The sequence below is a fragment of the Mesocricetus auratus genome, unplaced genomic scaffold, assembly GCF_017639785.1.
Source record: "Mesocricetus auratus isolate SY011 unplaced genomic scaffold, BCM_Maur_2.0 Super-Scaffold_100019, whole genome shotgun sequence".
Taxonomy (NCBI): domain Eukaryota; kingdom Metazoa; phylum Chordata; class Mammalia; order Rodentia; family Cricetidae; genus Mesocricetus; species Mesocricetus auratus.
In genome coordinates, this window is record NW_024429200.1 from 3,510,958 (window position 1) to 3,535,856 (window position 24,899).

At 42.7% G+C, this 24,899-nt stretch overlaps 1 protein-coding gene across 1 annotated transcript in view; it reads right to left on the reverse strand.

Moving 5' to 3' along the window:
* Positions 1–311: 311 nt before the first annotated feature.
* The window catches only part of Ttc26 (tetratricopeptide repeat domain 26), a 31,068-nt gene continuing 6,480 nt past the window's right edge, over positions 312–24,899 (reverse strand). Inside the window, exons 5-12 of the mRNA XM_040728469.1 lie at positions 23,422–23,531; positions 19,281–19,525; positions 19,134–19,231; positions 17,739–17,808; positions 10,151–10,257; positions 5,613–5,746; positions 1,637–3,778; positions 312–433 (exon numbers count right to left, since the gene is read on the reverse strand). Coding sequence (XP_040584403.1) covers positions 3,766–3,778; positions 5,613–5,746; positions 10,151–10,257; positions 17,739–17,808; positions 19,134–19,231; positions 19,281–19,525; positions 23,422–23,531 — 777 coding nt within the window. The 3' untranslated portion in view covers positions 312–433; positions 1,637–3,765. The remainder of the gene's footprint in view (positions 434–1,636; positions 3,779–5,612; positions 5,747–10,150; positions 10,258–17,738; positions 17,809–19,133; positions 19,232–19,280; positions 19,526–23,421; positions 23,532–24,899) is intronic.

Here is a 24,899-nt window from a genome sequence, read left to right on the forward strand (position 1 = left end):
TTTTTCAGGTCAGGATTGGCCTGATCACACTCATTTTCTTGGTCTGGCCCAGGCCTCTCTTTTTGATTGGCCCAGGCTGAATTCTCTGGATACTTGTCCTCAGGATTCTTAAGGGTCAGGTGTTAGCCCAGGCCCACATCTCTTCTTTCTTTGGGCCCGGGCTTTTTCAGGGTCAGGATTGGCGTGGGCACACTCATTTTCTTGGTTTGTCCCCTACTTCCTTCATTTGATTGGTCGGGCCCATATTTCCTCTCTAATGGGCCCCGGCTTTTTTAGGGTAAGGGAATTCCTTGGTTCCCCGTATCTTCTGATTTGGTGTCCAGCCTATTTCAGGGTCAGGGTACCTGTTTATCATTAGGGTGGAAGTAGTCGATCCTTTCCAGCCGATGCTTGCCCAAATCTTTGACCAAATCTTGGTCTATTTTCAGCATTTCTGAAAAATTAAAAGAAAACTCAGGTGGACTTTGATAGTGGAAAAAAGTAGCATCTTAAATGTTCTCAGAACATCACTGACCTGTCCTCGGGGAAACATGCACAGGCTCAGACACAAGTAGCCCACAGTTCACATGAAATAATTATACGTTATACAAAGATGAAATATGTAGGCGAGAAAGCTGTTTGTGTAACTCCTTCCTGTTGCACAGCTGACTGTCTATGGTGGAGGGGTGTCTGTGAGCTCAAGTGGAAAGTCTGTTGCTTCTAGGTTGTGAGATACACATAGGAGAGTCCCAACAAGACACCATGGTATATTTCCTTTCTGTGGTCTGAAGCCTTGATGGAATATCACAGTAACAAGAAACAGCAGAGGTTAGTCCTCCCATCATCTAGAGGATGCCTTGCTAAGACATACAAGTCTCTACAGATCATCAAAACATCTCTTTGCTGTGTGGGGATGGCAACCTCTCTCTGAATGTCCTACATGGCCATGTTCAGTGAGGGTATTTCTCTGATCCTTGTTTTTGTAATCCTTATGGTCATATCCGCCGTGTCAATCAAACACCCCTCAAACACCGAATCTGCCTTTGGCACCCCTTTCCAGAGAGCCCCCTGCCAAGTACACTGGTTTGAGATAACTTCTTTACCTACAGAATTTTCTGTAATCTCTTACCTGAAATAGATCTCTGCTCACCTTCTCCTGAGCTAAATCCTGGTCCACTGTAATGGGGTCTGCTGCCCTCTGAACTGGGTCACACCCGGAACTATGACAGTGACCCTCATGTGAGGTCACAGAGGTCAGGCCTCACTCTGTGAAACTCAAAGGCTGTCGATGCACACAGATGTCTTTTGGGCTGGTATCTAGGGGCAGTCCCTGAAGGCTTCTCTTAAGATCATTTCTTGGTTAGAAGCTCACATCTAGTCCTTCTCCTCCAGGGAACTTCACCCCTGGGACCAGCATGTTCAGGAGGGAAGGATCATACTCTGCCCTAATGTGCACAATTCACCTCTTGGTGTCTCCTTTCTGCTGCTCAGTTTATTAATAAGTTTCTCTTGTCAAGAGATTTTAAGTGTGCTATCTGCAGTATTTTGGGTATCCAGCTGATGGAAAATGTTGGGGTGCAACCTCTCCCATCACCACTATTAAATGTAGCTTGCAGGAGGATTGCCCAGAAATCAAGATGTCATGAAATTCCCTTACCTGGTCCTGCCATGAAACAGTCAATGACTTCTGAGAATGTCACTCTGGAGATCTGTATAGCAGCAGAGCTTCTTCCTGTCGTCATTTGGAAACTGGAGTCCCGAGGCAGGTGCTGACTCTGCCTCAGCAGCTGTCACCTTTTCTCACAAATACAGGTTGTGGTTAGTTGAAGAAATTTGACAAAATCCACTCAGACATACATACAGATTAAACCACAAATATATTAACTCAGGTCTCCTCAGTAAAAGCTTAAGTTTGAAAATAAAACGGATAGAGTATGGCATCAGTGTCTGTGGCCATTCTGGGAAGGGCCTATGAGCCGAATGTAAAGATGATTGCCAGGAAGGTTCATGTCTAGAGAAGCCCATGAGAAGCACCCCTACCTGTGAAGCATGTGCTCCCTGTGGGGATGCCACAAACAGGTGGGTGGTGCCAGTAATTATCTTTAACATTCTGGAGGCTCAAGCCTTACATCATAGACTATGCACTGAGTTGACACTCTCTTCAGAGGCCTCTCTTCATTAAATTTTACAAATAATTTAAATGTAAATGTAGATAGGTTAGGGAGATGGCTGTAGTTGTGTTTCTTATTGTGTCCCTGACTTCAGCCATGCTGGCCCCAACCGATAGTTACAAAAGATCAGGATCATGCTGTCTAGAAGGAAAGTCCCTTCAGACCCCTGCAGTAATGATTTTGACACACTCCCTACCTGTCCTGACACTGTGGGCTGCCTTAGCTGATGGTTGTCCCTGGCTTGGTCCCATTGGCAGAGTTTATTCTGCACCAGGCTGGAGCCTGAAGTCTTCTCATGTGATACAGGCTGGGTGTGAACATCCCATGGCCTCTTTCTCCAGTGAGTTGTGGGTGTTGTCTTCCTGAGTCCTTGTTACACTAGTTCTTTGTCACACATCTTACAGATACTTACTGCAGCTTTTTCTACAGCTATAGCACAGGTCCTGTTAAAGAACCACATTGTGCCTCATATCCTTTATCACCCTGCACCCAGTATAGCACAGTGAGGTTAAATTATGCCCTCCTCCCAGGAATCCTGTGTATATTTCTCCCTCCACAGAGCCTAAACATTCCTCTAAACACATCCAAGTGAAACCATGTATAAACACAGAATTAGAAGGAGAGTACTGCCACGGTGCTTCCTGTGACAGTGACATTGGATTCTGATCCCAAATTATGGCAGCTGTCTATGTCTATCTTAGTATAAATGAAAACATCGTTACCACCAGGGACCAGAATTATCAGGGAAGAACAGATATCAGTGCCAGGGATGCTTTGCCCACACTCCCTGAACAACCTGCATGTGATTGTCTAATGTGGGCATACAAACAGGAACCCTCCGTCCTTATCACCTAGGTCAGAGGCTGGAGTCCTGGTGCAGATCCACCTGTGTGGCTTCATCCCGAGGCCTCTCTCTCTGTGAGTGGAGGGGTTTCCCTCCATGTGGTCTTCAAGGGCCAGTCCCACTCGTATGAGACTTCTGACTCCTGCTGTTTCTAGCTCTTCTTAGGATGAGCTGTCCTCAGGCTGGGACATTTCAAATACCTCACTTTGTTGGGTCATTTTAAATATGTTTCATTGTCCCCATTTAAGATCTCAATAAAGAAGTGCCTCAAACCGAGTGAGTCACTCACATGATTAATTTCAGGTAGTGTCCATCCCAGAAAACAGCCCAAACTTACCCAGTCACATGCACTTGCTGTGAATCAAGCCCTCCTTCTGGACTCTGGCTTGTCCTCAGGTAAGACCCTGGCATTACTAGGGCAGGGTTCAATTGTGAGGTCACAGATGCCTCACCCACCTCATGCTGAGAATCCCTGGTCATCCAGACCTCAGTTCTCTCCCAGCCTGACCCATCCTTGTTCTTTGCCAACCTATGTGCAAACATCCTTGGAAGCACTTAACTTTGGGAAAGCAGCTAGAATTGTCTCAGGGATATTTCTGTGAGCATGCATTACATTTCTCTCCTGTCATTCCTCCATCTTCCCACAGGTACCATCACCCTTGAGAGAGCTGTTTATATAGGCACTCTGTTCTCCTTGGCCCACTTTTTCATGACCCTGATGATATACTCCACTTGGGTGTTTCCTGTGCTTCTGAGCAAGTGCAGCACTTCTCAGAGGGTCTCTCTGAGGAAGGGGTTTGAGAGAGCACACTGTCTCAATAGGGAAGGAAACCACCAATCTCACACTGCTGTACTGTATCCAATGAGACTCATGAGTCACCCAGTGAGCATAAGCCAGTTACAAAGTTGCTAGTTTTCTAAGCCACAGCAATGGGTGGCTTCTTTAAAAGGGTTGAAATGTACTAAGAATATAGATGAGAATAGTGCTAAGGGCTAAAATTTGGTGAATACCCATCATTTACATTTGAATTAAAAAATGTTTTAACTTGAAAACTCAATTTGTGTATTTGCGCGTGTATGCAGGTGCCCGAGGAGGACAGAAGAGGTGTCAGATCCCTGGGAGCTGAAGTTAAAGGTGTTTGGTAGCCACCTGACATGTATGCTGGGATTCAAACTCCAGGCCTCATGACTGAGCAGCAGTGTTCTTAACCCTGAGCCATCTCTAGCCCCAAATTCACATTCATTATAATTAAGGCCTGGATTTTAGTTGCAGTGGGCTGAAGCTTCCCTGCAGTCTCATCAGAACTCTGGCAACTGCCCGCGGGTCCACCCCCTTATAGTTTTGTATTCTATTCCTTTTTCTCTGAGGAACCTCCTGCACCTGACTAAGTGCTTTTATTTGGCATTGTAGACAGACACAAGGCAGGAGGTAAATTCTGATAATTTGCTTGCAAAATTGTTATATTTTTTTACCCCTATGTATTAAGCAATAAATATATTACATAGAGTTTTTATACTAAATTAATGAATGAATTTTAGCCAAGGCTGGCCTTTCTGGACTTGAGCTCACAATTCTGCTTCAGGACCCCAAGTATTAGGAATTCTTTTTTTTTTTTTTTTTTTTTTTTTGGTTTTTTCGAGACAGGGTTTCTCTGTATTGTTTTGGAGGCTGTCCTGGAATCGGCTCTGTAGACCACGTTGGCCTTGAACTCACAGAGATCCACCTGCCTCTGCCTGCCGAGTGCTGGGATTAAAGGCGTGCGCCACCAACACCTGGCTAGGAATTCATTTTTAAGTATTTTAATTTTTATTCACATAGACCTATAAGCCTCTTAGTTTTACATAATCAAATACCTCAGCATTTCCTGTAATATGAAAAGGCAGAAGCAAAAAAGAATTATCAACCATGGCTACTGTATTCCTGTTACTTTGAGGCTTAAATTAGACAGCTTATCAGAAATGCAAATAGCATTTGTTTATGGAATTGGCTGTTCATCAGAACCAGATGTACACTCTGCCCTTGATTTGGAGGCTTTTATATGCTTAGTGTCCAGAGCATGTATGATGTTGCTGAAGATTCTGACCCACCTGGTCCCGTGGCCCTTGAACCCCAAACAAGCACATGGACACTATACTAGTTATTAAACTGTTGGCCGATGACTAGGGCTTCCCATTCACTAGCTCTGTCTCAACCATCAACCCATTTCTATCAGTCTATGTATTGCCACGAGGTTGTGGCTTACCCAGCAATGCCTTAGCATGTTGCTACTCCTTCAGCAGCATGGCAACTCCTTCTGGCTGGCTTTCTCTGCCTACTTTTCCCAGAATTCTCCTTGTCTCCTAGACCTGCCTATCTTCCTGCCTCATTGGCCAAACAGTGTTTTATTCATTAACCAATAAGAGAAACATGTATACAGAAGGACAACCCTTATCAGTAGGACTAATAGTCATTTGAGTTCATAAAATAAGATAAATAAGACATTTCCGGAAGAAATGATCTTCCAGAAAATATCTCAATGTTTCAGAAAATAGTAACATCTCAATGTTTCTATCTTTACAGTTACCACAGGCATCCTCTCACGGGTGGAGGGGGAGGCTCTGTCCTTTTGTTTACTTACTTGGGTTCTCTCCCAGCTAAAATCATCTGGAAAATGCCCACACAGGCACCCCTTTTGCCTTCCCAGTATTCAGGATTGGGATCCAGCCTCTCTAGGACATCAAAAGCTTTGGATGAATAGTAGAACTGGCCCATCTGCACAAAAGAAAGCATGATGGTAGCATTGACATTTAGTCAAGAGACAGAATGGAATGAAATATACAGAACAGGATGAAACAAATGCACGAAAAATATTTTGAGGTAGTAACTTAGGTCCATTTCAATTCCTAGCCAAAATCAGAACCACAGAACCACAGTTTAAGTGAATAGGATCCTTTCAAGCCATACACCCTTACTTTATGTGATAGAACATTTTGTCTACATACTGGTGAATTATGCTGCCATCAAGACATTTCTTATTTCTTCTAATTCTATTCCCCTCTTGTGAGAAACTGAAGGTATTTTTCAAGTCTCCTCAATACATTACCCCAACCTGGTCATCTTTTCCCAATTATCCTAAATGCTTAGAATGCCCAGGCAGTGACAATTCTAAGCACAAAATCTCCTACGTCGTTTCGGCAGATATGTCCCAGCGACAGGACACATTCCCTGGGCCTCACAACACGTGCTGAGCACACCCGAGATGGCTGTGACGGCTCCTGACTGCAGGGTGATCCTCTTCACTCTCTGATGTGGTTACTCTTCCTGTCTACCTCTCAGCCATTGGCCAGTTCCTTAAATCTACACTGCATTCTCAGCTTTATACTGCAGAGAAAGCACAGATAATACCCTTCCCTTGTCCCGTTCTTTCTTCCTATCTCACAAAGTAAGTGTTCCTCTTCTCAGGGTTAACCTATCTGTCGTCACATTTCTTCCAAATATGTAACGTAACATACATGTAGAGCAGTGTGTGAAACATGTACAGCTTTCCCGTGGATGAATACAAGAGGATCAGCTGCCCAGGTTCACATGATGTCAGAAGCAAGACCCTTAGCGTATATATTACTTCCCAGTGACCCTGCTTCTTCCTCGTCCGGCACCAACTGTTATTCCCACATCTGTGCTCAATACTTACTTTCTTTATGCTTTTATCTTCTACCTCTACATCTTTTTAAGTTACTTTTACATTTTGTGTTGGGGGGAGTAATGTGTGCTGTGGCATGTGCGGAGGTCAGAGGAAAACTTGTGGTATTCGGTTCTGTCCTTCCATTTGGGTTCCAGGGACCAAACTAAGGTTTGCTGCGCTTAGAGGCAAGTACCTTTACCTGCGGAGACATCTCGCTGCCCCTCTTTGCTTTTAAATGATGTGATCAACAAGTTTTGCCTCTCAGAATTTTATCTATATGAAATACGTTTTTATTGTGTCTTGAGTTTGAGTCCAAGTTTTAACATTCATCTATATTATTATATATAGCACTAATTAGTTTTTTGTTTAAGGTTTTTTCTTTTTGTGTTTTTATTTCATTGTCAGGGCAAACATGGGGAGGTCAGGTTCTGTCCTTCCGCCATGTGGATTTCAGGGACCACACTCAGGCTGTCAGGTTTAGCAGCAGGTGTCTTGTCCACAGAAGGGTCCCATTGGCCAAGTTATTGATTTAATGTCTAGAGGTGTTTTGTCCACATTCATCTCTGTCGGGGCCACATAACATTTTGGAAATACGTTCTACCCAGCCACAAGTTCTAAGAACTCAGAACTTCTATTGTCGTTTAGGTATCTACTGATTACGACAGATGCCTGGCCTCGGTGGCGAATGGCTCCTATTCTGTATAATAAAAGACTTGGGCCAGGGTGAGTCTACACCCACCCTGAGGGTTAGTGAGACATGCTTGTGTGTGGGGGGGGGGGTTAAGGACTTGAATACGTGCTACTTAGGAGTGTCTCTAGGATTAAAGGAAATATTTCCTATTGGCCCTTTATAGGTGATAATAGATGTCTTCTGCCATTACCCCCCCACTTTTGGATGGTTACTTAAGATGATAATTCTTATTTACTGGGAGCCTTCCTGATATGACCAGATGTCTCTGTCTCATCCTTAGGGCTGTTGGATAGTTAGGCCTTACCTCATCCATACTCGCCCATTCAGGGTCAGACCTGGGATCATTCAACTGGACCTGATCGCACCCCTAAAGACATCAGTGTGGAACAGATGGGCCCTGCTGTGTAGGGCTAATACAGACCAGACCACAGCACATCTCTGTGGATGCCTGATGTCCATGAATGTCAGAAGGAGGTATCAAATCCTGAGACTGAAGTTATAAATGTGGTTGCTAAAAATCAGATGCGGCTCCTCTGGAAGAACATCAAGTGCCATTAACTGCTGAGCCATCTCTAGCCAGCAGCACCCCCAGTTTTATCTTTATATGTAGCTTTTAAGTCTGACCTGGAACTCTCTCTGTAGACCAGGCTGGCCTCGAACTCACAGAGATCCGCCTGCCTTTGCCTCCTGAGTGCTGGGATTAAAGGCATGTGCCACCACCAGCCAGCTCCCAGTTTTATTTTTAAATAATTACAGATCTATAGGAAGTTGCAAAGACAGGATGATGTCTCCTGTACCTCTCACAATTTCTTCCAATGGTTATAGCTTCTATAACTATAGTAAAAAAAATATTAAAATCAGGAAGTTTACATCGGCCTTGTTGAGATGGCAATCCTGAGTAGAATGCTAAGTCACTCCACTACCAAGATCCAGATTCCTCCACAGCCAGAGATTTCCCTTTTCCCTCTCTCATGGGACTTCAAGCCCTTCCCTGAATACTCAGCATCCTAATACCCACCCATCTTTTCTTGGTAATATTGTCTTTGATAATGTTATCATTGCAAGGATGTTTTTGTTTTATTTTTTGAGACAGGGTTTCTCTGTGTAACAGGCTGTCCTGGAACTAGTTTTGTAGACCAGGCTGGCCTCAAACTTTCAGAAATCCACCTGCCTCGGCCTCCAGAGTGCTGGGATTAAAGGTGTGTGCCACCACTGCTTCAGCTCAAGGATGTTTTTTATATAAGTCATAAAAAAGAAAACTGTTTTCTTGGCTGGCCATTGGTGGCGCACACCTTGGGAGGCAGAGGCAGGAGGATCTCTGTGAGTTCAAGACCAGCCTGGTCTACAGAGCGACTTCCAGGACAGGCTCCAAAGCAATACAGAGAAACCCTGTCTCGAAAAACAAAAACAAACAAACAAAAAAAAACAAAAAACCTGGTTTCTTTACTCAGCATAATGATATTCCTTATCAATTTGGGTATCAATTTGTTTTCACTATAATCACCCTGCAAAAGTAGAGATCCCCAAAATTAGCCTTGGATATTGAGATTGATGATACCCTCCCCATAAGGAGTATGAAAATACTCATCTGTAGAATTGAGATCAATACATTTATTTGTTGTGGCACTGTAAGTTGAACTCAGAGTCTTGAGCATGGTAGGCAAACACTCCACCATGTACCTATATTCACAGCTTCACAACTATGGGAGAGGAAGGGAGGGAGGGGGAAGGGAGGGAGGGAGAGAGGGAGGGAGGGAGGGAGACTGAGAAAGCAGGAAAAGTGTGTGTGTCTGTCTGTCTGTCTGTGTGCCACAGTGTTCTTTTTTTTTTTTTTTTTTTTGGTTTTTTCATGACAGGGTTTCTCTGTGGCTTTGGAGGCTGTCCTGGAACTAGCTCTTGTAGACCAGGGTGGTCTCGAACTCACAGAGATCCTCCTGCCTCTGCCTCTCGAGTGCTGGGATTAAATGCATGCACCACCAACGCCCGGCACCACAGTGTTCTTATGAAAGTCAGAGGACAACTCTCAGGAATTGGTTCTCTCCTTCTACCTTGTGGGTTTCAGGGACTGAACTCACATCATCAGGAGTCTTGGTGGCAGGTGTCATTATTCCCTAAGTCATCTTGCCAGCCCTTAACCTCAGTTTCTGAGGGCTTCATTTTTCTTTTTCTAGGAAACAGGATCTTTCTATGTAGATGTGGTTGGTTTTGAAATCACTACATGGCCCAAGCTGGCTCCAAACTTGTAGTGATCCTCCTGCCTCTGCTTTCCAAGTTCTGAGATCAGAGGCATGCTCCACCACACCCAGCTAATCAATACTTAAATGTTGATGGTATTTCCTAATCTGTTTCCAGATGACGTTTCTCAAGTTTCAGAATCAAATTTCTGTCGTCTGCTGAATATTTCTAGATTGCAGCTGAGATTTCATGGCCTTAGAAATCAGAAGCCTATTTCTAAATCATTGTTTATATGTAGATGAGATTCTGAAATACTAACCTATCCCTGAGTTCATATAGTTAGTAAAAAGGGTGACAATCTAGCTGGGTGTTGGTGGCACACACCTTTGATCTCAGCACTCTGGAGGCAGAGGCAGGCAGATCTCTGTGAGTTCGAGGCCAGCCTGGTCTACAGAGTGAGTTCCAGGACAGCCAGGGTTGTTACACAGAGAAACTATGTCTCAAACCCCCACAAAAAGGCAGGGGTGGCAATCTTCTCACCAATAGCTAGTCAAATGTCTAGGATTAATATTTAGCCGATGAAATGTGACGCTGATCCTGTTTTCCCTTTCCTGTCATCCAAACTCACCTTGTAACAGTCATTAGCAATGAGCTGTAAGAGGCTGAAGGACTCGCCGGAAGTTTCCATCTTGAGATAAAGTTCCCAAGCTAGTCTTGGTTTTTTATTCATGATATCTACAAAAGGAAACAATTATATTATTTATTGTTTACTTATGACAGTGTCTCAAGATATTACCTAAGCTGTAGTTCAACACAAGCCTCCAGCCTCGAACCTCTCAAGTGATGAAATTATAGGAGTGTGCCACCATTTTTAAATTAATTTGTGTGTGTGTGTGTGTGTGTGTGTGTGTGTGTGTGTGTGTGTGTACGTATACCCTTGGAGGCCAGAAGAGGGCACTGGATTCCCTGGAGCTGGAGTAACAGAATGTTGTTAGCTGACTGGGTGCTGGGACTTGAGTTCTGTTCTTCTGCAATAACAACACTCACTCTTAACCATCACTTCAACCCCCAGATTTAAGCTTTTTAAATGTTTAAGAAAGAACTCCTTTATGGTGCCATTCTGTGGACTTGGATTTATACACCCAAATACAAAATGGTGATTGTTGCCATGTAATAGGCTCCTTACCAGAATTACATCAAACTTAAATTATTTAAGACTTACAAAATTATCTTTTAGACTGAGTTGATTTCTAGAAGTTTTTACTTTGCTAAAGAGTATAGTCATTATTCATTCAATCCTGCTCACAATTTCACCGTCATAGAATCAGATTGCTAGCCAGGTGTGGTAGTTTATGCTTGTAATTCCAGCTTCCAAGGGATTAGGAAGTTCAAGGCCAGCCTGGGATATAGAGTGAGACTTTGTACCACCAACAAAAAGAGTATCTAATTGCTAAAAATTTCATGTGACTACAAAAAATTACTGAACATTTTAAGTATAGTTTTTTTGCTTGTTGTTTTTTGTTTGGTTTTTCAAGACAGGGTTTCCCTGTGTAGCATTGGAGGTTGTCCAGAAACTAGCTCTTGTAGACCATCCTGGTCTCGAACTCACAGAGATCCGCCTGCCTCTGACTGCCAAGTGCTGGGATTAAAGGTGTGTGCCACCACGACCTGGCGTTTTAAGTATAGTTTTAAGGTGCTTATTATCATGTGTGTGATGCTTGTGTTTGGGACTGAGGGGCATGTACAGGGTACCTGTATGTTGGTCAGAAGACAAATCTGTCAGTTCTCTTCTTCCATCTTTATGTGGTTCCAGGAGACAAGCATTTACCACTGAGCCATGTCAGTGGCCCCTGGTGCACATTTTAAATCCGACTGAATGGCGACAATGGCTATGCAAGGGACTATACAGATACGGGTCTGGCACTTGTACCCAGATAAGGCCCCATATGCAGACTCCGGACTCCCACTGAGCTCTCCTCCCTTCACTTCTACGCTTCCCCTAACTAATGCTTCATTTTAACTCAGTGGACCACCTCTGTTGTGTCCTGTTGTCTTTATTTCTTGTGTTTTTTTAAAATAAATTTTGGTTGGTTTTTATTTTTATTTTAAAGATTTATGTTGTATTCACAGAACTGGAGTTATAAGCCCCTTGTGAACTGTCTGATGTAGATGCTGGGATCCAGTCAAGTCCTCTGGGAGAGCAGTGAGCACCCTTGACTACCAAACCATCTCTCTAGCCCAGATTAGCTATTAAAAAAAAAAGATTGCAGGGCGTTGGTGGCACATGCCTTTAATCCCAGCACTCGAGAGGCAGAGGCAGGAGGATCTCTGTGAGTTCGAGACCAGCCTGGTCTACAAGAGCTAGTTCCAGGACAATCTCCAAAGCCACAGAGAAACCTTGTCTCGAAAAACCAAAAAAAAAAAAAAAAAAGATTTCACTCTGTAGCCCTAGATGGCCTAGAACTCAATATGTAACCCAGGATGGCTGTGAACTCACAGAGATCTGTGTCCCATCTGGTTTTATTTAGTTTATTTTTTAGACAAGGGCTGCTATATCCCAGGCTGACCACAAACTCCTCATGTATCCAAAACTCATCACCATGTGGCCAAGGATGACCTTGAACTTTTGAACTTCTGAATTTTCTGATTCCCCCTCAAGTGGTGCTGTTTTTTTTGGTTTGGTTTTGTTGTTGTTGTTGTTGTTGTTGTTGTTTAAATTGGCACTCTCAAAGAATATAAGTAGACCTATAATTTTGTTCTCCTGGTCTCAGCCCCCTGAATGCTAGTATTGTTTAGGTTATCTGGTATAATGTCATTCTCCCTTCAGCTGGAGATGACTCAGCTTCTCTCTTTTCTATTTACTTTTCTCCCTTACATTTTTTTCTGTTGCTCAAACTAATTACCAGTCTTATGCAGTTTATTTCCCGTCTATCCTTACCATTAATAACTAATATCATAGCACACAATGTACTACTCTTGTTCCTTTATTCCCCTAAAACTACTGGAATCGAAGCGGCAGTTGCTTTTAATTGACTGTTGCTGCATTTTCATGGTAGGCACATCTGTTGGTTAGAGGTGTTTCTTCAATTAGTCTACTCTCAGAGCAGAGCTGCATAATGGGCCTGGTGCTCTGAGCACGTGGACTGATGTTTTAGCTGCTGAGCTACACTCTAGGATCAGAAAGGAAGAAACAACATTGACACTGAAAATAGTCTCATTGAAAGAATACAGTGATTGAAAAACAAAATCCAACCAAAAACATAATCACAGATGTGCAAGTCCCAATGCAAAGGCAGGTGTGGTAACACACACCTTTAGTCCAGCACTTGGGAGGTAGAGGCAGATGGATCTCTATGGATTTGAGGACAGCTTGGTCCATATAGTGAGTTACATGACAGCCAGAGCCATGTGGTGGGGCTCTGTCTTGAAAAACAACGCGTAAAAAAATTAAAAAAACAAGTCCCAATGGAAAAACATAAAAATCTTGAAAAATCAAGACAATATAACTACTCTTAAAAATTAATAATTTCACAGTAATGAAATCTGGTGAGAGGAAAATAAGTTAGATGAAATCTGGGATAAAAAATTCCAAAGAATGAATGTGAGAACATTCATTGAAATCATTGCTAGCACAGTGGTTAAGAGCACTGGCTGCTCTTCAAAGGACTCAGGTTCCATTCCTGAACCCACAAGGAGCTCCATAGCTGTCTATAACTCAGTTCCAGGGAATCCAATGCTCTCTTCTGTCCTCCACAAACATTTAGTGTACACACCCATGCACATAAAAGAAAAAAGGTGTTTTGTTTTTGTTTTTTGTTTTTTTGCTTTTTCGAGACAGGGTTTCTCTGTATTGCTTTGGAGCCTGTCCTGGAACTCAATAGACCAGGCTGGCTTCAAATTCACAGACATCCACCTGCCTCTGTCTCCCGAGTGCTTGGATTAAGGATGTGGGCCACCAACACCCAGCAAGAAAAAAGATTTTTAAAAAGACCGAAATTGTTAAAATGACATCAAATTTAAAAGTCAAAACAAGATATGAAAGATGAATTCATGGGAAGAAATACTGGAAAACTTAACTTGAAATTTTGTAGGTGACAAATTCAGTGGAATGGAGCAAGTGGAAGACAGTATCAGGACTGGGGGAAAGCACATGGATGTGATGGCTGTTCTTGGTTATCAAGTTGACTGCATCTGGAATCAACTAAAACCCAAGATTCTGGACATGACCGTCAGGGGTTTCCTTAATTGCTTATTTGAGGCCAGAAGACCCACCCTAAATGTGAGCCACACCTTAGGGTAGCAGCCTATACAGAAACCCTTGGGAAAAGGAAGCTTTTGTTTCTTACCTGCTTGCCCTCACGCTCTCTGACAAGTGCCTCTACACTTTGGCTGATGCAGTCAGCCTTTTGCCTATCCTAGAACTAACCTCTTTGGGATTCCAGCATAGACTGAAGCTCAGCAGCTCTCCAGGAATCCTCTAGGACTCCAGTGACAGACTGGAGATTGGTAAAATATCCAGCCTCGGGGACTGAATAGCTATCAGAGTCTCAGCCTTTCCATCATGAGATAGCCATTGTTGGACTATCTGGACCCTAGTCTGTAAGCCAGTATAGCAAATTATATATATATATATGTGTGTTCATTAAGTGTGGGTGTGTGTGTACACATTCTCTCAGTTTTGTTCCTTTAGAGAAAAATGATTAATACCATGAATCAGAGCAGTCATATAACAATAAAAATAAAGTACTAATGGAAGATGAAGAAATGAGATATATGGGACATGATTAAAAGATTAAATATATATGATTCATGGAAATGTAACAGAAACAATGAAGACAATGGCACAGACATATATTCAAATAGATCAAAGCAGGAAAAATGTGAAAATCTAGGGAAAGAGATGTCCATCCAGGTATAGTGGCCAAGAAGATAGTTCCAGAAGAGATCCTCCTATGCCATAGTTAAATACTAAACACACACGGCCCAAAAGAACATTAGAAACTTCATGGGAGAAGTATGAAGTCATATGTAAAGACAACTCCATCAAACAAGAGTAAATTTTGCCACCGAAATTCTAAAAGTCAGGAATTCATGGAATGATATATTTCAAATTCTTATAGACAGTAATCGCCAACCCAGATTATTATTTTCAGCAAAGTTATGCTTCATAACTGAAGAAAGAAACTTGCCATTATAAATATAAACTAAAAAGAAATTATGTTCACTAACACAAAACTATAAAAGAGGATGGAAGGAATCACACAAATAGAAAAGAGACAAACACATCCATGAAGGCACAGGAAAGGACAAACCACAGCAGAATGGTAAATAAGCAAAAAAGAAAACCTATAGCAAAAATTATACTAAATGGGGAATACTCAGACTTGCCACTCAAAACCAGGAATGATACAAAGGTGTCCATTTTCTCCACCCTTTAAAATATTCTCATATTTTAAAATGTTTTCTACTCTTATTCAACATAGTCCTTGAATAATTGCTAGAGCAATAAGACAAGAGAAACAAATAAAACAATAGTAATAAGAAAGAAGTCAAATTATCCCTACTCACAGATGCTATGATCTTACACATTGGAAACCCTAAAAATTCTACAAGAAAACTTTCAAAACTGATGAACCCTTTCTACAATGTACCAGTATACATGGAAAAAACAGTAGCTTTTCTATATATACCAATAGCAAACCTGCCAAGAAAGAAATCAGGGAAACAATCCACTTACAATAGTTTTAAATACAACACAACAGCAACTGGAAATAAACCTAACCAAGGAAGGAAGAGACCCACACAATGAAAATTTAAACACTAAAGAAATAAAGACACTAGAAAAATGAAAGCGCCCCTAAGATATTAAGTCAGCAAAATAAAAATGGCTATATTACCGAAAGCAATATACAATTTCAACGTATTTGCCATAAAAAATTTGAATGACATTCCTCACAATAACAGAAAAAATGCTAAAATTCACATGAAAACAAAAGAGGTGTAGGCACAAAAGCAGACATATAACTCAATAGAACAGAAAAAAGGAACCACAATTAAATCTATACAGTATGGCCACCTGAGTTTGACAAGGGTTTCAAAACAAATTGGGGAAGATATAGCCTTTTCAACAAATGGTGCTGGACAAGTGGACATCCACATACAGAAGAATGAAATCAGATCCCTATCTGATGGGGGTTGTCCTCCTGTATGCTGTGAATATATGTTTCTCTTATTGGTTGATGAACAAAGCTGTTTCGGCCAATGGACGGGCAGGATGTAGGCAGTCAGGAAGTATAGGTGAGGCTACTGGACTGGGAGAATTCTGAGAAGAGGAACAGACAGTGAATCACCAGACAGACACCATGTAGCTGCAGAGAAAGCAAGAGACTCAGGCATCACCAGTAAGCCAAGACCATGTGGAGATACATAGATTAATAGAAATGGGTTAGTAATTAAGACAGAGCTAGTCAATAGGCCTGAGCCATAGGCCAGCTTATAATTGATATAAGCCTCTGTGTGTTTATTTGGGACTAAACAGCTGTGGGACCTGGCAGGATGATACTTCAGTCCACACCTATCTCTCACTCTACTTAAAATAGGGATCAGAGACCTTAAGGGTTGAAACTCTAAAACTGTTAGAGGAAATCACAGGGAAAATGCCACAAGATAGAGGCATAGGCAAGGCCTTTCTTAAAAGCATCGAACAGCTTAATAACCGAGGCCAAGACTTAACAAATGGGATTCCACGAGTTAACAAGCTTCTGTGTGGCCTAAGACACATCTGAATGAAGAAGCATTCTACCAAAAGGGCAAAACTATCTTTAAGCTATGTATCTGATGGAGGATTACTGTCTAGGATATGTAAACAACAAGCAACAAATGAGCTAAGAAAATTAGCAGTTCTGAAAATACAAAGTATAATCGCCAATAAGCATGTGAAAAATGCCCAGCAACCTTAGCAGTCAGAGCAGTGAAAATGAAAACCACATGAGATTCCACCTCTTCCAGTCAGAATGGCCACCAAGTAAATCAAGTACAGAGACTGGAGAGAAAGGGATAAAACGCCGTTGGTGGGGATTCAATTAGTCCAATGGTACAAAAGTCAGTTCTCTAAGTTCCTCAAAATCTTACAAGAGTGGGGTTGGGTTAGAGGGGTGCAGCACTGGCCTGCCACACACGAGGCCCGGGCTTGCTCCCTAGCACCACAAAACAACAGAGAAGACTGCCTGAAGCAGCTACACTTCATCCCTAGCACCACAACACAACAGAGAAGACTGCCTGAAGCAGCTACACTTCATCCCTAGCACCACAACACAACAGAGAAGACTGCCTGAAGCAGCTACACTGACACCAGGTCTTCACACCACAGACACCTGACTCCGTGTTATCTCTGCACTATTCATAACAGTCATGCTCGGGAAATAGCCCAGGTGCCCACCAACAGATAAGGGGGGAGACAGAGTGAGGGAGAAAGAGGAGAGAGGAGAGAGAGAAGAGAGGAGAGAGGAGAGAGGGAGGAGAGAGAGAGGAGAGAGGGAGGAGAGAGAGGAGAGAGAGAGGAGACAGAGAGACAGAGAGAGCACAGCACACTGGATATAAAGAACAATGAAATTATATAATGTTTTAGAAAATATGTACAACTTGAGAGTATCTTATTAACATATGAAAACTCAGACAAATGTCTTTTCTTGTTTGTGAATCTTAGGTTTTATACAGATCCACAGGACCCTTTCTCCATAGGGAGATGGGGAGGAGGAAACTATGGGAGGATTTGTAGGTGGATACAGTCAGAGTATGATATACTTGAGATTGTCTTGATGGAACCTGACACTATGTATAGTGACTATATGCAAAAATCTGAGAAGAGGAAAAGATACGAGGGACAAAAACTACATTTTGACATGTTGCTACTTTTCCGGCTTGAAAAATGAAAAGCTAAAACCTGTGTGACAGCACCATGTCTCTAATGGCACTGAACAGAGTCCAAAAGCTTTCCTAAAGCCAAAGGAACCTGACATCCTGCAGCAGTAGCAGTGGTGTGTCAGGTGGAATCGAATTCACATGGCAGCTCTTACTGAGGAGCATAGATAACCCGTAATTTCAGTGTCTACTCATTCTACAGACACAAGGATGGCGAGAAAATGCTTAATGGGATTTCCAAACATTACATAACAGAAAAAAAAGGGATCCTTGTAATGTTGAGAAAGAAAACTTACAGCAGCGAGCTAACCAACTGAGGTAGATGTAATCATTTTTCAGCTTCTCACTTTGGATCAAGAGGAAAACCTATGAGAGAAAAGAAAGGGAGCTGACATGAGGCCGGGTAAACAATAAAAACAGATATTATCAACTAGACCAGGCTGCTGATATGATAGCCTTATATTTAATAGCAAAACTGAAGTTAAAGGAGAACATTACTAGCCGGGCGTTGGTGGCCCTCGCCTTTAATCCCAGCACTCGGGAGGCAGAGACGGGTGGATCTCTGTGAGTTCGAGGCCAGCCTGGTATACAAAGCGAGTTCCAGGACAGATTCCAAGACAATACAGAGAAACCCTGTCTCGAAAAACCAAAAAAAAAAAAAAAAAAAAAAAGGAGAACATTACTGTAAAATCTGTCTGTTGATTGACACTGTGATTTTAAAGATTTATTAATTTTGCGTATGCACATGAGCCTGCTTGAGTTTTTGCACACCACAGAAGACAGAAGAAGATGTCAGCTCTCCTGGAATTTGGATTACAGGCAATTGTAAGCCACCATATGGGTTCTGGGAACTAAACCCTGGCCTTCTGTAAAAGCAGTAAGTGCTCTTAATGGTTGAGCCATAACATACTTTTTAATGTAAACCATAGTGAAACAAATTAAAATTATTCATTTACTCTGTGTGCACGTGCATGCGTGTGTGCATGCGTGTGTGCATGCGTGTGTGCGTGTGCACATAGGAATATATGGTAGGTGTGTAATGCGATGACACACAGAGAACAACTTTCAGAAGTTGATTCTTGCCTCCACCTTGCTGAAATAGGGCTGTTCATTTTGCTGCTCCAAGTGCTGCATACTCCAGGCTAGCTGGCCCACAAGCTTCCAGGTCGTTCTGTTTCTGCCTCCCCTCTACAAGAATGCTACCACAGCCAGCTTTTTTATGTGGGTCTTAGAGATGCACTTGGGTCACCAGGCTTGCAAAGCTAGTTCCTTAACCCACTAAGCCATTTCTATGGACTGTTTTGGTTTTTTGAGGCTGGGTCTTGCTATATGTAGTTTAGAATCCTGTGCTACTAAGTGCTGGCTGCGTTTACAGCAATGGGGTACCAGTCCCTAGTAAATCAACCTATAATAGTCCTTTATCCTTTTATCTTAGTGAAAAGAAGTTAAGGATGCCTTTAGATATGATCATTCAAATGCCTTTACAAGCAGGCACCTTAATTAAGTGTCATCATTTTTTGTTTTTGTTTTTTGTTGAGACCGGGTTTTTCTGTGTAGCCCTGCATGTCCTGGAACTCACTCCATAGACCAGGCTGGCCCCAAACTTACAGTCACTCACCTCCCTCTGTCTTCTGATTAAAGGTATGCGCCACCCGGACAATTTCAAAGAGAGAACAAACGCATGGACTCACCTCTTCCCCCTCACTGGTGTTGCCAGTAGCAGCTTTGGCTTGGGCATAATTAAAGTTAAAAAACACTACTACCGAGTCATGGGCCCCAGAGTTTATGGCTAATTTGGGAACTGTTACAAAGTAACTCCCATTAGAACAGAACTAATTAGAAACACGTGTACATGTCTACCTCAGCTGCTTTGCCGTTGTAAAGGCGAAAGTGATTGCAAGCCTTAAGGTTGAGTGCGATGGTACTATCAGGAATTTGCTGAAGGTAAACAGCCAGGACTTCTTGGGACACATCATAGTAATCCAATTTGTAGTAGCAGAGGGCCACGTAAACATTGAGGGCCAGGTACTCCCTGTTAGCAGAAAGATTCAAGCTGCCCTTTCTGGATGAAGATGGAGGAGAGCTGAGGGAGAGAGGGTAGATGGTAGTCTAGGGAAGGAGCGGGGGGGGGGCCGGGACGTGGGGGTTTTGCTTACAAGTATGTGTACCATATGTGTGTCTGGTATCTGTGGAGGCCAAAAGAGGGCATCACCTTCCTTAGAGGAGGAGTTACATATGTTATGAGCTCCCATATGGTGGTGAGACTTGAACTTGGGTACTCTGGAAAAGGAGCCAGTACTCTTTTTTTTTTTTTTTTGGTTTTACGATTTTACGAGACAGGGTTTCTCTGTATTGTTTTGGAGGTTGTCGGTCCAGCCCGGCCTCGAACTCAGAGATCTGCCTGTCTCTGCCTCCTGAGTGCTGGGATTTAAGGTGTGTGCCACCAACGCCCGGCTACCATGCCTTCTTTGTAAGGAGCCTTTTTTTACTTTTCCTCCCAATTTTCCAGAAAATTTATATACTGACATGTTTACTGATAACTCTTTGTGTGTTTATTTAAAATGAGTATGATTTTATATAAGTTGAGTATTTTTTCACCTTCTCGTAAGAGTCAATTTTTTATCCATTGGAGATGATATTATCCTTATTGAGGCCGGGCTGGACTGACAGCCTCCAAAACAATACAGAGAAACCCTGTCTCATAAAACCAAAAAAAAAAAGTTGAATTCTCACAGCCTAAAACAAAAATCACACCTGTGGTAACTGAAGAGAAGATAAAACACCCAGAACAGGAAATTTAAAACTCACAGAGATCTGCCTGCCTCTGCCTCCCGAGTGCTGGGATTAAAGGCGTGCGCCACCACCACCCGGCGAGAATTCAACTTTTATGTTTATTTTATTAGAAGTATGGGGTAGTTATGAGGGGGTAGTCTACTGAGTGAGTTCCATGACAGTCAAAGCTACACAGAGAAACTCTGTCCCAAGATGGAAAAAAGGTGTTATAAATAGCAACTGCCTTTGTTTATACGTGGGATTGAACTGACATATTTTGTGTGTAACTCCTGATATATAGACTATTCACCCCTTCCTGGTGTTTCAAATCTTTTTTTATTTTTAAAAGGTTCATTTGTGTTACTTTTGTATGTAAGGGTGTTTCCCAGCATGTATGCATGTTAATTTTATATGTAAGGGTGTTTCCTAGCATGTATGCATGTTATATATGTATGGGTGTTTCCCAGCATGTATGCATGTTAGTTTTATATGTATGGGTGTTTCCCAGCATGTATGCATGTTAGTTTTATATGTAAGGGTGTTTCCCAGCATGTATGTATGTGCATTCGGTGCCCATGGAGGACAAAGGAGGACACTGGACCCTCAGGAACTAGAGTACAGACTTTAGTTCTCGGGTGCTGGGAACTAAAGGCAGCAGGTGTTCTTACCAGCGGTACCTTCTCTCCTGCCTCCTGAAATCTTCTTTTAGAGGAACTGTTTCAAAGACCAGGGACTAAAAGAGAACCGCCTTCAGTGGGCGTGGTGGCTCATGTCTGAATGCTCAGTCCTCACTCACTGAAACTGATTGGGAAGGATTCAGAGGTGTGGCCTTGTTGGAGTAGGTGTGGCTTTGGAATGGATGAGACACTAGAGGTGAGCTTTGAGGTTTCACAAACCCAAGCCGGGACTTTGTCTGCCTGCTGCCACGGATCAGGATGTAAAGCTCTCAGCTACTGGTCGCAGTGCCATGCCTGCCTGCCTTCCCCATGATGACCACAAACTCACTGGGAACCTGCAGGAAACCCCCAACAAAATGCTGTATTTTCCAAAATTGCCTTGGCTGTGGTATCTCTTCACAGCAGTAGATCAGTGACTAAGACAGTAGGGTGCAAGAAGCAGGGCCCTGCTCCTCTTCAAGGAGATAAACCCCTGTGTCCCACCTTCTAAAGAAAGACTGGGTCTTCAGCTCCAGGGATGGCTACCCTAAGCTGCTACCTAAGACCCCGGATCAAAACATTACCCTAATATGTCAGATAAGCGTCCAGATGCCCAGCAACTCTTAATGCGACACACGAACACATTAACTTTCTTTCCAAGGCTTTGTTTTCTGCCTTAGTCAGTAACCCAGAACTCCTTTCTAGACAAAGCTGGGTACTAACCAGTGTTAAAGGGAATACCCAAAACCAAAGGAATATTTTTGTTAGCCCTGTCATGGGATTTAGCCTACATACAAGAATATAAAATACAATTCCTAGAGCCTCCCCCTAAAGGTCTCAAGCTAGACCAATTAATTAAGATAGGTGGGATACTTAAAAACATTAACAACTTGTTTTTTGTTTTTTTTTTTGTTTTTTGTTTTTACGAGACAGGGTTTCTCTGTTTTGGAGGCTGTCGGTCCAGCTTGGCCTCAAACTCACAGAGATCCGCCTGCCTCTGCCTCCCGAGTGCTGGGATTTAAGGCGTGCGCCACCAACGCCTGGCAACAACTTGTTTTAGTTACTGTTCCATTGCTGGCAAAAGACACCAGGACCAAGTCAGCTCTTGTAAAAGAAAGCATTTAATTGGAGGCTAGCTTATAGTTTCAGAGGTTTAATTCATTATCATCATGATAAGAAGCATGGCAGTGTGTAGGCAGACATAGTAATGGACAATTAGCTAAAAGCTACATCCTAATATTGTGCCTGGCAATACTGAAACCTCAGAGCCCACTCCCGGTGGCAGACTTCCTTCCACAAGGCCCCATGAATTCCAATACCTCCTAATCCCTTTCACATAGCGCCACTCCCTGATGACTAGGCACCCAAATATATAAGCCTACACTAATGCTTTGAAATTATAGGCAGGCTGTTTTAATACCTATATCCTAGACTTACGTTTAAGCTCATTTTATTAACAAAGAAGTGGGTCACTCCACAAGTATATACCCTAACTAAAAATGACTAATAAATTTAAGAAAAAAAAAGGTTCTGTTGTGTCCTTACTTATATTTTGGTTCGCTCCATTGTTTGGATAATGTACATTAATGATTGTAACTTCCCATCATTTTCCTCTTAATTTCTTCCATCATTGGATTTTTTTCTAAATTGTGCTTTGTTTTGCCATAGTATCAACATGTAACTATCAGTGTTGGTCTTTTGTTTTTGTTTTTGCTTTTTTTGTTTGTTTGTTTGTTTTTTGAGACAGGGTTTCTCTGTGTAACCTTGGCTGTCCTGGAACTCACTCTCTAGATCAGCCTGCCCTTGAAGAGATCCTCCAAGTGCTGGGATTAAAGGCATGTGCCAACACTGCCCGGCCCTGGGTTTAATTCTTAACACTGTAAAGTTATTGTAATAATCCAGGCAGACCTGGCCACGCCCCTTGGGAACTTGGCACAGTGCCTCTGCGCATGACAAGTTCTATATGCAGGTGCAGAGGTCTCTATCAGGTAAAACTCCACCTACTCTCTCTCTCCTCTCTTCTCTGAGGAGGCAGCTCTCTCTCTCTCTCTTTCTCTGTGTCTCTGTCTCTCTCTCTCTCTTCTCTGAGGAGGCAGCTCTCTCAAGTTCTATATGCAGGTGCAGAGGTCTCTATCAGGTAAAACTCCACCTACTCTCTCTCTCCTCTCTTCTCTGAGGAGGCAGCTCTCTGTCTCTGTCTCTCTCTGTCTCTCTCTTTCTCTCTTGTCTCTTTTGTCTATCCACTAATAAATCTCCACACAAGTTTTGTCTGTAGGTCTACATCTGTCCATGGCCCTCTCCCACTGCAGGACCTGCTAAAGGTCGCACCTCGTGCCATATTACTAACGGTGAATAATAATTACATTGTAAAAGTTTTAAATGCACTAAGTATACTTTTATATGCTGCCTGTTTGTGACTTGACTAACTTTCTGTAAAACAATTTAGTAACATGAACAGAAAAGTCTAGAGAAATGCTTTCCTCATTGCTGGCAAGAGGAAGAAGAGGAAACGGATTCTAAAGCAAGCCATGCGGGATGAGAACATGAGTACCTTGTGAGCCAGATGGAACAGCAGGCGGTTCTGCAGCCGGCTCTTTGGAGCTGAAAGAAAAAGAACCATGTTCTTGATAAAGAATTCAACAGTTGGTCTGGAGAGCTGGCTCAGAGGTTAAGAGCACTTGCTGCTCTTGCAGAGGACCCGGGTTCAGTTCCAAACACTCACAAGCTCACAACCGTCCATGAGTCCTGATCCAGGAGATCTGGTGCCCTCTTCTGGCCTCCAAGAGCACATGCAGGCAAAGCACTCACATAAAATAAAAAAAATAAATCAATAGTCTATGAAAGCTGGTACATTGCCAGAGTAAGATGAGACTCTGGTGGGTGGCCCCAAACCCTTATCCACCTGGATGTGTGTGTTTGCTAGAATAAAGTCTGTCCCCACCCGCAGGAGCAGCGGTGACAGGAGGCAGACGGGGTTGTTCTAACGCTCTGCTCTGCACACTTCTACTGGACACTACCATGGTGTCCGTCCCACAGCACAACGCTCCACACACACGGTGCAGCCAACGCTCCCACACACACGCAGCCCACGCTCCCAACGCACGGTGCAGCCCACGCTCCCCACCCACGTTGCAGCCCGCCTCTGTGCTGCTCACACGCGGAACTGCATGTCACCTTGCAGCCCACCTGCAGACACTTCAGTCACTTCAGTGCTCTTTCTCAATCCCTCCCACAACCTCCTTTTCCAGAGTTAGACTCCCACACTGCTAATCCCAGAATCACAGCGTCATGTTTTCCTAAACACCAGTCCACTATTTCCCAGGGATCGTCTTCCACAAGTGCCACCCTTAAACAGGCACCCAAGAAAAGAAGGCTAACACCTCTCAAGTTCCAGTGTTTGTTCCGGACAACCAATTCTGTATCCCTTTCACAGACCCAAATCATACTTCAGTGTACGAAAAAGATGTGTGTATGTGTGTGTGTATGTATTATGTATATGTGTGTGTATGTATGTGTGTATTATATATGTGTGTATGTATGTATGTATATGTGTGTATGAATGTGTGTATGTATGCATGTGTGTATTATATATGTGTGTATGTATGTATGTGTGTACGTATGTATGTGTGTATGTATGTATATGTTTGTATGTGTGTATGTATGTATGTATGTATGGAAACGAAGCTGGCTGCTGTGAGACCTTTCTGTGCCTAACAGTCTTCTCAATACAAACTCTTAGAAACAGACAGTACTCTAAAGGACATGGTGATCACATACGGAAAAATACACTAGCATATATGAAAAAATGTGGTACAAAATAAGAATGGTTTCAAGTTCCCCAGTTTCTTTTTTAAATGGGGTAAGTCTTATAAATAGGAATATAATTCTACCCATAATTCATTTTCCCTAACAATCTATTTTGATGGGGGTGTAGCCCTGGCGATCCTGGAACTTATTATGTAGACCAAGCTGGACTTGAACTCAGAGATCTACAGAGTGAGTTACAGGACAGGCTCCAAAACTACACAG